The sequence below is a fragment of the Diorhabda carinulata genome, chromosome 3 (assembly GCF_026250575.1).
Source record: "Diorhabda carinulata isolate Delta chromosome 3, icDioCari1.1, whole genome shotgun sequence".
Taxonomy (NCBI): Eukaryota; Metazoa; Arthropoda; class Insecta; order Coleoptera; family Chrysomelidae; genus Diorhabda; species Diorhabda carinulata.
Genome location: NC_079462.1, coordinates 20743074 through 20758348, shown reverse-complemented (window position 1 = coordinate 20758348; position 15275 = coordinate 20743074). Strand labels below are relative to the sequence as shown.

Genomic DNA, 15275 nt, shown 5'->3' with positions numbered 1-15275 from the left:
AAAATACAAAGGAAATATAACAATAGATATTTTTCAAATAATAATTGATGACAACACTTTAGCAATCCTCATAAAATCGATGTGTTAATTGACTTAAATATGAATTTACTAACCTCAATTCCACTTCCAAAAGAGCTGTTACAAGCGAGAAAAACTACTTTTTACTTTATAAAAACCACGGCTTTTACAATTCCTTAGACTGCAGATTATTAATAACATATCAAATTATATTAAATATTTCAAATAGGTACATGAATTATAATCTATTTTTGTTTAGTTAACAAAACATTACCAAAAAAAATTGATATCGAAATATGTATTTCTTCAAAGACCTTTAACAATGTTTCTCAGCATATCATTCTGATTTATTTGTATCTATTTTGAAAACAGAAACCGAATAAATAGTTTTTATTATAATCTAGCCACGCTGTCAAAAGCTTCAAGTATATTTTTAAAATATCAATGTGGATACATTGGTCAAGCTACAATTCAGCTCTTTTGAGAAATCGAAAATATAAAAAGTCCTTTTTTTAAATGGTGAAGGTGTAAACTCCTTCGCCATATTTTTAATTTATTACATTTTTTTTATTAAAATTTTAATAAGAATTGTTCCCTTTTCCTCAATTCACGAAATATATTACAGCGTAACTCACTTGTAATGTCCCGTTAACCAAAATAATATTATCTGTGATCTTTGAACCACCAATAAATGGAATACGTGCAATGAGGTGATGCAAGTTTATTTTTTATTTGAATATATGTTGCTGATGTACTAACTGGTTGAGATTTGTAGTGCTTCTTGTTTTATTTGCAGTATCAATCTTATTTTTTCCGGAATTATTAACGTATACTAAGCCTCAAAAAGTGATAGCCGGAAGCCAGGGCGTATAAGTGCGGTTATATTCCTTACAGTAGCTACTAATAAAGTTGTCGACGATAAACAATGTCATACATACCAATTAGAGTAGAAAATTAAAGTAATTATAAAATAGTAGTAATTTCTTCATTGTGCCAAATTCATGAATGAAAGGATAATATAGTTTGCGATATATTGGAAGGACAAAGATTTAAATATTACTGTTACGAGCTCATCTCCACCATGGAAACTGTCCTGCTTGGGTATAGCAGAATTCTAATGTTTGATGAAGGCGCCGCCTTTGATGAAATACTCGGAATTCGTTTGATCTTTGTTTTTATATAACTTTTTATAGGTTTATTAACATTGTTTCTTTTGAATAATTTTTAGAAAGGTCTATTTATTCATTTTTTAGTGTAGTATAAGGTGTTTAAATAAATTAAGAACGTAAGAGACAATATATGTTAATTCACGCTACGGATAGAAATCATATAAATAAATAAGAAAGACATTATATTGGGATATTGTAAATATATAGGGACATAAACATGGCGAAGAGACTTGGCGACCTGAAAGTGATAGAACTGAAAGCCGAACTGGAGATTCGCGAGATTTAAGCGTCCGGTAAGAAGAGTGAGGTAAGTGAGAAAGATTCAAAGTGGCACTTGTCTTTGATCCAGAAACTATTCAAAGACGAATCTTCTACTTTGATCTCTTCAATTTCGACTGAAATCGACGAGAAGATTTCCACCATGAAGGAGAATATTTCAATCATGAGGAGCGATATTTCTGTAGATATTTTATCGACGAAAACTGTTATAGCCAATCACATAGAAAATAAAATTTCATCCCTTAAAATCGGATATCGAGAATAAGATGACAACTATAAATGAAGGATTAAAACGTTGAACGAGAAGATACAATCGGATATGGAGAATGGAATGACAATTTTGAAAAATCAGATGAACGAGAAAATCAACAACTAACAAAGAAAGATCGCGAATTCGAGAATAAAAGATATCCAAGTAATGGAAAAGAAGGCCGAACAAACGAAATCCTGCAATCCAGAAACACTACTCAAGACCAATGACAACAGCAGTTTTACACGAGTCAAGGCCCAAACATTAGATGGCAAGACGTCTTGGACCAATTACGTTAAACAGTTTGAGGAAGCCGCTAGAATGAATAATTGGTCCGATAATAAAAAGCAGTGAACGTAACCAATGCTCTGTGAGAAGAAGCCTTGGATGTACATACTCCAAACGATACATCTTAAAGAGACTGCTGACTTCGAACACGTGAGGAAAGGTTGGACATGAGACACGGTCACGAACATCTTGAACATCTGTACCAATCGCAGCAGAAGAGCCGAAAGCAACAACGTGACGAATCTCTTCAAGAATAGGAGGTAGACATTTCCCGGCTTGTCCGATTCGCTTATCCATCAGCACCAGAGAACATGACGGAATGTTTGGGCATCTAGGCATTCGCGACCGGCGCTTCCATGATATGCAGAGGACGGTAAGATTAACCCATCCGAAAACCTTAGTAGATGACCTGACTGCTGCTCTTGAATATGAAACAGTCACGAAAGCTTCAGAATATAAGGGAAATGCGACCACATGAGAAGAAGGTGGTGAGAATAAATTGGACCAAATCGCCACCTTGTTAAAAGATATGATTAATAAGAAGTTGAGGAAGAGCAAACGTCGAAATTGTGATAAGCCAGTGAATGCACGCAGATTGTGTAAGCATTCCTAGACTTTCGCAAGCAATAAAGTCCAGAAGGAGTCCAGAGAGAAAACTAAGACGGGTTACCTACAAGGAGGCAACACTGATCCAGGATCGTAACCTTGTCTCCTACTAGAGTGGTCATTGAAAAGCCAACTCCTTCTCTGGACGGCCGTACTCAGCAGGCTGCGCCCGGTGTAACAATGCCGAATCCAAGGAAGCTGTAATTTCAAGAACTAAGATCAAAGAAGATCAGAAGAGTGATCCTCACCTAAAAATGATTCGGTAATGAAAGGAAGAATATCGGTGACCTACCTAGCAAGAAGTGCTAATATTTTCACTCTTATAGATCCAACAATTTCTGGATCTGTAATTTTGCTGCAGAGAAAGCACCCGTAATGTCCATTATTAAAGTAACTATATAAATTATGTGGTAACTGGACGATTGAATTATTTTGAAACCTTTAGCTTTGTCACCGGATATATCTCTCATTACAGAATTAATGATTCGTTCTGGCATAAAAGTTTCTTGTTTTATAGCTACAGATTTCTCTGATAGACGTTTAAAAACGCGCTTAATCCAAATAATACTCTATTGATTATTTTATTTACGTTGAGTGTGCTTTTAAGCACAGAATTTTTTATGGCGATAAGGGATATGTAATTCGTAACATATTGGACACCTGAATACTATAACATCAAACCCACCAATTGAAACCAATCTCATTAACTCATTGAGGTCACCTATACCTCCTAATTCAGTATTACTTCGGGATATCTTCTTTTCCTTTCCTTGTTATAGGCTCCTCTCTTTCCCTGTTGAATCAAATTTGTGATATTTAGCAAAAAAACAAAATGCTCAACCTAAATTCATACTAATAGCTCAACTTTGTTGTGAACCCAAATTTTAAATTACAAATGTTGTTTTCTCAAGTTCTTGTGTTCTACCTGTAAGATACATTTTGATATAACAAGGTGATATCACATTGGTACTATCTTCCATGCATCTTTCGGTGTTTGGATTGTCGTACAAGGTTCAAGTCTCATATCCAGTAACAATAGTCACTGGTCAAGTGGCCCTGCGTCTTTCAGCTTGAGGAAGCACTTCCGGTAGTTGTAGCGAGGGAGCGGCAAAATCATACAATGCGCAGATCCGTTTTTTCCACTACGTAATTTACTTTTGGAATCAAAAAACACTTTATTAGAAATTATATTCAATATTTATTTTATTAAATTTTTTTCGTTTACATACATTTTGAACCGTCCAATTGTAATATTCAAAGCTTATCTCGGGAGAGATAAGGAAAAATATAATTTATTATCCATTATTAAATAATCAAATGCCCTATCTAATTCATATTTATTAAATATATGATATGAATATTATCTACTGATTATACCAATATAATAATCAATTATCCGTAGTTTGATAAGCTGATATAATAAAACATTAGAACAAAATATTTACTCCGATAAGAGTATATAATATACATCCTTTGATATGCGAATTTTTCAAATAACCTTATACAATTCAACACGTGCCAACAAAATTATTTCTTATAGATTGGAAGAGCGCTGACGAGCAAATTTGAACTGTTTTACATGGTGTTTCATTCAATCTTCCACAGAACAAAAAAGCTGAAGAATATCTACAGTGTGATTCATCTGTTTCACAGACTTCCGGCTTCGTGAATTATAAGGCAGTCGATTTTAAGATTATTTCTGTCTGTCTAACTCTATAATAATTCATGCACGTCAGACTCTGGAAATAGTATGGATATTGAAGAATTTTTAAAGATTGAGATTATGTTTTAACACGAAACCCATTGCACGTCATTAATATTTTCCACTATTTTTATACAGTTGAAACTAATAATTATTCCTCGTGACATAAATAAAATAAAATAACGTAGCAATTACACAACTTTCTATATTCCTCGATTATTCTGATAATCAGACAACACGTTAAGGTCGTAAAGACACATAAATGATCTGTTACGTGCATCAATGTTAAAACTACTTCATCAAATATTATAGGAAGAATTTGTTGTCCAAAGTTAAATTAATTAATACAATAAGGCAAGATTAATTGAAATTTAATTGTGCATTTATTAAAATATCTATTTTATGAACTATTTTTTAGGTAAGTTAACCACTTTCCTTCTTAAAGATACACCACTGGAATAATGATTCGGATATCATCGGAAATATATTGCAACAAGTATGACAGCTTTTTCAAATCATTTATAAGAACTAATGTCAAGCTGTTATGTCTAATGTCAATGTCAAATGAATGATATAAGTAACAATTTATTATTGTTGATTAATTACATTCAAAAAATGTACAAGTTTTCATTCACTTCCAACAAAATAATGTAGACAATCATGCCACCATTTCGAAGAAAAAAATCTGGAAAAAGTTTTCCTGTTAAAGTATGCACTCTGGATGCTGAATTGGAGTTTAATTTAGAAGTATGGTCATTGTTCATTGAGTTTATAAACACTGTACGTTCGTTTAATGGCATAAATTAATTTTTAGTGGAGGGCTACTGGCAGAGATCTTTTCGAGTTAGTTTGTAGGACTATTGGATTGAGAGAAACATGGTATTTTGGATTACAGTATGAAGATTCCAAAGGATTCATATCTTGGTTGAAATTAGACAAAAAAGGTGTGATACATAAGATTTAAGATAATTAGTCACTGATAAAAAAATGTTTCTATTCTAGTTCAGGACCAAAGCATTCAGAAAAATCACCAAACGGCATCTTTTATGTTCCTAGCGAAATTTTATCCAGAAGAAGTAGCAGAAGAATTAGTTCAAGAAGTAACACAACATTTATTTTTCTTGCAAGTTAAACAAGCCATATTATCAATGGATGTATATTGTCCACCAGAAGCTTCAGTATTACTAGCCAGTTATGCAGTACAAGCTAAGGTTAGTTGATAAATTTCAACATTTGAATCACTTCACAGTTTTCCATCATGAAAATATTAAATTATTAAAGTACTATGCAAATATTTAAAAATGATAATTTGAAAACATGGTTTATTCAAATTGAACTTCAGTCACTTAATCCAAAAACATAGTATATGATAGTTACTAATATGTAAATATAACAATCATAACATTCAAGTGCTAGTTCACTACTTTAAGGGATGACAAAAGTGGTTTTTGATTTACACTTTGCTCCTAATTTACTAATTTTCCGATATACTTTGCAAGAATATCGAGCAAAAAAATGATTAATTTGAATGTATAACAAAAAGTTGTATAAATTCTATAAGTAACTTGTTAAAAACAGAAGAAGATTATGTTTTAATTAAAACTTAAAATGTATAAAAGGTGACCCCAACAAAACAAACTTATTTAATAGTTTCTAATGTTATTCATCTTTTGTTGGAGCAAACATCAATTACAAATTCTCTTCATTAAATTTTCCATTTTAAACATATGTATGTAAGGTCATTTTAAGTTCAAATTCATCTACATGTTATAAACACATTAATTTATATTCCCTGCATACCTAAATTACTTTTGTGATCTAAAATCTAATCATCAAGCACCTAGCCAGTGGATGGTTCATTAATTTCCTAGGTACATTCTATATTCAATTATAAGATACAATTGTGTAAAAAATACAAATGTCTCTATAAATATATCATCTACTATTTCAAAATCCAAACAATAGCTTATTTGTTTTTGTTTAACATTCAGAACTAAAAAAATCCAACCGACTAATAATTCAAGTCAATATGCAGAAAATGAATTTGATTACATGCACCTTTAATAAATTCATTATTTAAGGTGATTTTCTAAATGACAAATAAGTTTTAAAATATTCCTAGATACAAGTTTGTGAATATAAAGGATTGTATGAAACATGTTTTCGTTAAATAAAATAATTTTTCCATAATTTGTTCAGTTTGTCTCAGATGTTAAGACATGAGAAGTAATAAGAATATTTCAATGAATATTTACTTGAATTTAATTCTTATACTTGCTACAAGAAATTGACCAGTATTATATATATATATATATATATATATATATATATATATATATATATATATATGTTTTAACTGGTACACAGCAGTATATGCAATTAAAAAATGAAATACCTTTTCACCTCTTAGAGCTGACTGAAAATTATCCCTTGCTCTGTATCCACTCAACACCACTATTTATTATTATATTATTGATATTAGTCCTTTCATATAGATATCAATTTATCAAACATAGTAAAAATCCCACAAAAATGTAACAGCAAACTCCTTAACCAATTGCTCACAAATTCATAAATTTAATTTACATATGTATGAAATATTTGACTTTTGTGTTAGTTTGGAGACTTTGATGAAGATACTTATAAACCTGGTATGTTAGCAAGTGAAGATTTGTTACCACAACGGGTGATAGATCAATATCAAATGACCTTAGAGATGTGGGAAGAACGAATCAGAGTATGGTATGCAGATCATAGGGGTATGTCTCGTGATGAGGCTGAAATGGAGTATTTGAAAATTGCTCAGGATCTCGATATGTATGGCGTTAACTATTTTCCTATATTAGTACGTATCAATTTTACTTTTTGTATATATATATATATATATATATAAAATTTTGTATGCAATACTCATTCATTTTTAAGTAGGAAACTGTTTTGAAGATAAATTTATAGGGCTCCAGTCTCTGTCATTCCCGATAAGGTTTGTCTTCCAAACTATTTTATTTGGTATATCAATTTTTTTTCTTCCCTTCTATAATTTTACGGTTTTTTCATTATTTTTGTCATTAATCTATCTGTCTTCATATTAACAATATATCCATACTATTATCCTCATATTTCTAACGGCTTAAAGGCTACTATTGACATCAGACTGTATCTATATCTTTTGTACAAAATCTAGTTGGTTTATGCTCCATGCCAGTCATTGTAAAAATTCTTCTACTTCTATTTTTCCTTTACCTTTTCAGATGTCACATGCGGGCTCCAGCCCGTCTTGTACCCATTTCTCCTACTGTCTTCTATCTATTGCTATATTTTTCAAGTTTTTTCTCTTTTTATCATAAGTTCCTTTATTTGTGTATTTACTTATTTTTTGGTCTCTCCCACATCACTGGAGGAACAACTCTGGTTGGCTTTTTTTTTTTGGTATTCATCACAGCAATTCTAGGTTGATCTAAACTAAAGTCTTCCTACTTTTTTCCATTATAATTGCTTCATATCTTTTTTAAATTTTGTTTTTTAGAATAAAAAAGAGACTGAACTTTGGCTAGGAGTAACATCACTAGGCTTAAACATATACGAAAAAGAAAATAAACTCCAACCAAAAACTACATTTACATGGCCAGAAATAAGACATATCAGCTTTGATGATAAAAAGTTTATCATAAAGCCAGTTGATAAAAATGCTCCCAACTTTGTTTTTTTCAGTCAAAAAGTTAGGATGAATAAATTGGTAAGTAAAACAATACACATAAAATATTGGTTGTACTATTTATACGTAGAAATATCAATAATGTCTTGACTCGGGTTTGAACTTGGACTGACTTGGTTTACAGAAACAGTTCCATTTTACTAAACCATGTAGGCCATATTCATATGATTTACCCTAAAACAACTATCCAGAAGTTTCCAAGGAAAAATATTCTTAAGTTATTTAAACAAATTCTTATTAACAATTTATTTGCATAATATAGTAATATGAATTTGTCTTAAATAGATTTTAGATTTGTGCATGGGTAATCATGATCTCTTCATGCGCCGAAGAAAACCAGATTCCATGGAATTACAGCAGATGAAAGCTGCAGCGAAAGAAGAGAAACAACGAAGGCAGGTACAGAGGAATAGACTAGCTAGAGAAAAACAGTTGAGGGAGGAAGCTGAACGAGAAAGAGCGAGTATGGAACAGAGATTGTTACAATATCAAGAAGAAATACGATTGGCAAATGAAGCTCTGGTAAGTAACATTCTATAAATTGATCTGTTGGAATAACTATTTAAATCTTTATCTGTATTCTTCAATATTTTTTAGAGGAGATCTGAAGAAAGTGCAGATCTTCTTGCAGAGAAGAGTCGAGTAGCTGAAGAAGAAGCTAGATTGTTAAGTCAAAAGGCTGCTGAAGCTGAACAAGAAATTACTAGATTAAGATTGACTGCGATGAGAAAAGATGAGGAAAAGGTGAGTTTCGTGATGCATTTATAATATACTAGCAGAGTTTTGCAATAAAAAACAGTCCATTATTTATTTTGTTTTCAAATAATTTGTACAAAATTATCATATTACATCTGAAAACTTGTAAATTAATGTTATGATTATTAAAATTGTTGTTGAATCATTAATATTTTAGTTGGAAATGAAAATAAATATGAAACACTACAAATATTGATATAAACCTCAAAAAACAAAACTTATGTGATTGATCTGTCATGCCGGTTTTATGTTAATAACAGTTGATTTTATATCAAGCATATACAGTAATCCCCCTTATAACTCAGTAATCTTATAACACATTTTCATTTGTGAATTAGTTCCCCTGTATAACACGGAATTCCCCATTTAATGTGAGGATATCCAACATATTATTCTGGTATACTGTGAAATTTATAATGATTTGTACACTTCATAATTAGTTTTGCACGAGTGTAAATTGTGTTGTTATGAAATTACATAAACTTATTTTCAGAAGTTTGTGTATTAAAATGTGAAAAAATTCTATTTTGAATAAAATATTTAGTTTTAAACCATGACAAGTGAAAAGAAAACGAAATCCAAGTTAGAAAGGAAATTTATTGCTCTACAACAAAAAATTGATATTTTGAAACAGTTAAATAATAGTAAAAAATCAACAGTAATAGCAAAGGATCTGAAGCTAATTGAGTCAAGGATACAAACAATTTTACAAAATGAAAGTAAAATTAGGAGTGCTGTAATGTCTAGATCTTTGCAGACCTTAAGTAAATCTTCACATATAAAAAATTCGTTAATACCGAAAAAAGAAAAATGTTTGATGAATTCATTAGAAGATTACAATCAAAATAATATTCCTACACATAGTTGTTTAATAAAAACAAGAACTCAAAAAAATTTCAATAATTTAAGGAAATTGGAAACAGTTTCTACTGTATTTACAATTTATTAGAGCTTATACAGTTTCATCCTTATATCTCAGACTTGAAACTCTCCTTGGTATGTAGTTGAAATATTCTTGATATGAAGTGATCGATTAAAATTAATTTGCACACCACTAGCTCTTAACAAAACGTAATCTAATATAATTAAAGGTTGATCTTTCAAATGTAAATTGCTAAATTCAATAAAAAAAGTTTTAAGTAGCAATACATTTATTGAAGAAAAAACAAAAATTCGCATTTAACGAGTTATTAAAACAAAAAGAATATAATTAGTTGTATAATGAAAACTCAAAATCTAGACTTATATAAACTATAGATAAGATGAAGAACTAGTAGTGAACTTGCATTCTTTGGCAGTTGCTGAGCTTGCAAGAATAAAAATATGTTGCCTCTAGGAGGTAGTGGAGGAAAATAATCTAAAAATGAAATTTTTTATATAAATAACACTCGAATTGAAGTAGTCAGGCTATTATAACAATAATTTATAGTGGACTGTTACAATCAAATTCTGTAACTTGATTTAAACAATATTTTCAGGTATCTTTGGAGAGGAAAACGAGAGAAGCAGAAATGTTGACTGCTCGGTTAGTGGAAGAATCGGAAAAAAGGGCAGCCGAAGCCAATAAATTGAAAGACGAATTATTGAAGGCAAGGGCTGCCGAAAAACAAGCTAAAGAAAAATTGTTAGACTTTTTAAGTCGAACTACTTCATATAATGGTTCAAATACCGTCTCTCCTATATCAGTAAGTTGACATAATTCTTCTTTGTTTCATAAAATAACTTATTCCCTTACATTCACGCTTAAATCCGGGTTATATACATAATACAAGGTAAATATATTTTTTTAGTTAGATTAGTTAGAAGAGGAAATATCCTTACATTAGCTGAGAATTTTGTAGTAAATCAGATAATATATAATTTGTAAGTGGTTAGAGCAGTAGTCTTATTGTATGCATATAATTTATATCATATAGGCTTTCTTTTTTTGGTGGTAAAAAAATTCGAGATTTTTTTTAACAAATGGGCTAACAATTGGTTGATAGACACCTAAAAAAATTCTCACAAATATGAGCTCTTAAATTTTTCCTTTTTTCTCAGTCCAGTAGAACAAAATTCAAACCTCATTAATAATTGATTGTACAGAAAAATTTTCATGAAGAATTTTGTAGGAAATTTAAAGCAATTAAGTCTTCCAATAATATAGACAAATAATTTTTTCTGTAAACCTCACCATTTTAATGTATGTAAATATTGTTTTTAAGCATAAGGATTTTAAAATAACCCCAAGCAAATGGTTAATAACAAAAAATAAATTAACTTGTGGGAAGATTGCACTTAAAAAAATATATTTTGATCACCATGACACTAAAATTTGCCAGGCACTCATATGGAGGATGCCTTCTAAACTTTTCCCAGGTGGGGATTTCATTAGAGATTGGGCTAATGCGTTGGGATGCGTTTCAATGCAGTTAGCGTACTTTTGGGAGAAGTGAGATATTTCTTCTTCAACTGACTGACTGAACGTCAAAAGCAATAACGTTATTTGGTACGTACCATGGAGCATTGACAAGTATTTGAGTTGAATAAAGTACCCCATAATTGAATATCATAACTCTAGATAGGTTTCAGTGCGACTTTGTATATTTGCAGCTTTTTTTGATTGTTATTTCGGATCTTAGACCTATTAAACAGTACAGTTTATTGAGTTCCAAACCCTTTGCTTTCTCTTGGTTAGTGTGTTTGTTCTCAAGGTTAGTCGTCGGTCCAAATGAATTCCATGGTATTTTGGAACTAATTTTTGTTGCAGAAAATTCCCCTTGAACATCACAGCTGGACATGCCCCTCTCCAGCGTCCACTTTTGTCTCCAATATTTAAGAGGCAATACCTGGGTCATGCTCGGGGTGCTAGGTCTTCGACTTATTAACCACTACAGTTTACTAAATTCGAAACCCATTGCTTTCTCTTGCTAGGTGTGCTTGTTCTCAAGGCTGGTCGTCGATCCAAATGAATTCCATGTTTTTTTTTGACCTTATTTTTGCTGCAGAAGATTCCTCTTGAACATCACATTTAGACATATCCCTCTTCAGCGTCCGCATTTGTCTCCAAGATTTAAAAGGCAAAATATATGGGTCATGCTCGAAGTGCTAAGGCAGCATATGTTGCGATAGTTACTTTGTTGTGTGTGTGAATATCAGCTGTGTACAAGGTAGATGATCAGACCCAGTGTAGTTCCTTGTAGATTATTGGTCGTAAAGTTATGGTGTGGTCTTGAATTTTGACTTAAAAGTGTCTGTCTTGCAGGAAGGATTTTATACTACTATTCGTCTTCAAAAGATAGATACACTTTTTTTTGACTTGGTAGACTTGGGGGAATGTTACTCTCTAAATCCAAATTAATGGTTAGGTATTAGTGGGCTGGCTTTTAGAATCAGTTCTATTTTTTCTATCAGTAATTTTTCTAGTAGTTGTCACATAACAGGTAATAGGGTAATTGGTCTGTAAGATGTAGTCTTTTCATTAGGTTTTGCTAGCTTAGGGATTAGTGTAATTTGGGCTACCTTCCAAAAAATTGGGAAGTAACACACACAATACTTCATCCCCTTATTTTATAGTTCCTTCAGGATTTGAAATACCACAAATAAATCTAATGTATAACTTAAAAAAAGCATATTATAAAAAGTACAAGATTTTTCTGTAAAAATTTTAGAAAAAAAATTATGTAACATAATTGAATACATGATTAAATTGCCTCCCTTTGATATGATTACTACTTCTTATATTGTCCCATAACTATTCAATGGGATGGAGATAAGGGCTTCTATATATCGAGCAATTTCCACTTCCTAGAGATAATTTGGTACTATGAACATATGATACCATACCAAAGCTCTAAAACCTCTGATATGTACCAAGCAGTTGTATCTTCCTGAATTACAATGAACCCTGTGGATCTCCAAACTACTCTTTGACTTAAATGTAGTATTGTATTGAGAATGTTTCTCAAGTTATTGAACTTTATAATAGATAACATTTTGTAATATAATTATTCATACAATTGCGAACCGGTCTTGAAGTATGTATGAGGCAATCATCTTTTTCGAATATGTAATAATATTTTAAAATAATATTTTTTTCAGTCCGTTACTGCTTTATACCAACCACCATTGAGTCCTGGCTATGGACCAGACTTATCAATTATAGATAGTGAAGTTTCTACATCTCCAGATTTAAATTTAAACATCACTTCCTATGACTTAATAGCCCATGCAGATGCCGATCAACTTTCTCTGGAAATAGAAAAAGAAAGGTAAAACTTGTAGTCTATTCTTTATAGTCTTTACATATTTGCTTTGTAATACTTATTTCCTTTAACTACTTCTCGTTTATGAACTGTAGACTGTTTTTCATTTCATTTATTCCTTAATTTCATCACTTACCCTCTTCTATATGCTTCCTATCCTGTGTTTATTTGCTTATGCTTAATCTATTTTTCTGTTGCATATTTGTTTCTGTAAATTTTCTAGATTTTTGTTTACTTCAATCAATGGATGTCTTTTAGATAATTTGAAAATTTCAATGTTTCAGAATCGAGTATTTGGAAAAATCAAAACATCTCCAAAATCAACTTAGAGAATTGCGTAGCGAAATAGCTGTGTTAAAAGTTGGCGACAAACATAGTGATTACGATCAGTTACACGAAGAACAAGTAAAATTAGGCGAAAACAAATATTCGACATTAAAAAAAAGCAAATCTGGTTCAACAAAAAGCAGAGTTGCATTTTTTGAAGAGTTATAGCAGCAAGTGATCATTATTATTTGGTTATGTAATTTATAATTATTGACAATACTTTTAGGTTAAGGAACAAATAATATTTTTTAATTAAACTTTGGCGTTTTATTTATCAAAACTATATTTTAATTTGTAATTAATGTGTCTCTATAAAACTGCACTTTATAAATTAGTATCGATTAAAACCGAATGGTTTCATTTTATTTACGAGGTTTGTCCAGAAAATACACATAAAAGTTGAAGAACAACTTTATTTTTACAAGTATTTAGGTATTAGAATACGGTACACTTCTTGAGACAAGATGCACTTTTGCCAACGCTGTTGATAACATCGCTGAAAGACTTCAGTTGTGATGCTGTTCAGTTCCCGTGTTGTTTCTGTCTTGATGGCTTCCACATCTCCCAAGTGCCACGCCAAAGCACGATTTTACATTTCGGGAACCAAAGAAATCAGAAAAGGCAAAATCAGGCGAATAAGGTGGGTGGACTGTCACAATGATTGAGTTTGGGACTAAAAACTCTCGCCCAACGAGCGGCGTGTAAGCTGGCGCATTGTTGTATTGAAGGATCCACATGTCCCCTTGTACCAAATCCGGTCAAACTTGGACCTCTCAAAACTTCAACAAAAAAAATTGCGTACGCTCTCTGACCTGGAGACACAAATTCCAAAATGCCCCTAGAATTGAAGAATACAATCCAACATTCTCTTGACATTGAACCTTGATTTTCGCGACTATTTTGTTCTCGGTTCTCCTGCAAACTTCCATTCCTTGCTTTGAAATTTGTGCCCACATCGAATTAGTAAAACCTGGACTCGTCTCCAGTGAAAACTCTGTTGAGAAAGTTCTTTCTTTCTTTTACTTCCAACCAATACTCACATCACTCACCCATCTTTGCTTTATGCTTTGTAGCTTTGGTACGATTTTCGCACACAATTTCTTCATTTCAAGTTTTTATGTCGAATTTCGTGAACGATTGTTTTGGTTATTTACAGCACGTCAGCTATCATTCTATGGTCTTTAAGAACACAAGCCCGAATACGCATTTTCATCAGAAGTCGATGTCAACGGACGTCCAGGGCAAGAGTCTCCTTTCACTTCTCGGCCTTCCTGGAGCCTTTTTAACCGTTTGGTTTCTTCAGAGATTTGTTCTTCAATCAGAGAGAGACTCTATGCCGACGACAGGTGGAAAAAAAGAAACTTTCAATAAGTAGCCGTCACTTCTAGAGCCAGAGCGCTCTGACTCGAATTGAGAGTTGATGGGATTGACTACAATAGCAGTTGTAGAAAATCCTCTTCAGTAATTCACTGAAATTAATCGTAGATCAATGTCGATAGCAAAGACAGTATTGTTTCGTTGAAGTCGAAATGGAAAAAAATTTGACTAGAAAAAATATAATATTACAATGAAGTTCACTAAACTTGGAAAGGTTACAGTTAACACGTTTATGTATTCCAACCATTACAGAAAAGAATAGAAGACTGTAAAGATACTGATCAAATAATCCATTGCGATGTTGTAAAAAGTAAAAAGGTGGTGACGTCTCAACTACAAAAGATCAAAACTTTTAACACTACAACATAACATTGACAAAATCTGAAGTTTTATTCAATAAGCATAATCAAAATTAGCTATGTTAGATATTCACAATGAAACTGTAAGCAAAATACTTAATATTGAATATTTGAAAGTTATATTCAATTCTAAACTTTTTTTCATAATAATTTTCAATATTATCGAGAATAGATATTTTACTCTG

General features: G+C 31.5%; 1 protein-coding gene across 2 annotated transcripts; it reads left to right on the top strand.

Annotated features, from left to right (window-relative positions):
* The first annotated feature begins 4815 nt into the window (after positions 1-4815).
* On the top strand, positions 4816-13611 carry LOC130891368 (merlin). 2 transcript variants are annotated; one of them, XM_057796030.1, is made up of 10 exons: positions 4816-5059; positions 5127-5256; positions 5315-5523; positions 6930-7157; positions 7839-8048; positions 8313-8549; positions 8625-8771; positions 10262-10468; positions 12864-13033; positions 13312-13611. In XM_057796030.1, the coding sequence occupies exons 1-10, from the start codon at positions 4973-4975 to the stop codon at positions 13520-13522; spliced, it is 1836 nt and encodes a 611-aa protein (XP_057652013.1). In that variant the 5' UTR covers positions 4816-4972; the 3' UTR covers positions 13523-13611. The 2 variants fall into 2 exon arrangements, 1 of the variants encoding a protein (XP_057652013.1); XR_009058896.1 differs by lacking the exon at positions 13312-13611 and having other exon boundaries at positions 4961-5059; positions 10262-10555; positions 12864-13002.
* The last annotated feature ends 1664 nt before the right edge of the window (positions 13612-15275 follow it).

Coding starts and splice junctions, on each gene's coding strand:
- LOC130891368 (XM_057796030.1), top strand. CDS start 4,973: ATGCCACCATTTCGAAGAAAAAAATCTGGAAAAAGTTTTCCTGTTAAA. Junction 5,060..5,126: donor AATTGGAGTTTAATTTAGAA/GTATGGTCATTG, acceptor ATTAATTTTTAG/TGGAGGGCTACTGGCAGAGA. Junction 8,550..8,624: donor GATTGGCAAATGAAGCTCTG/GTAAGTAACATT, acceptor AATATTTTTTAG/AGGAGATCTGAAGAAAGTGC.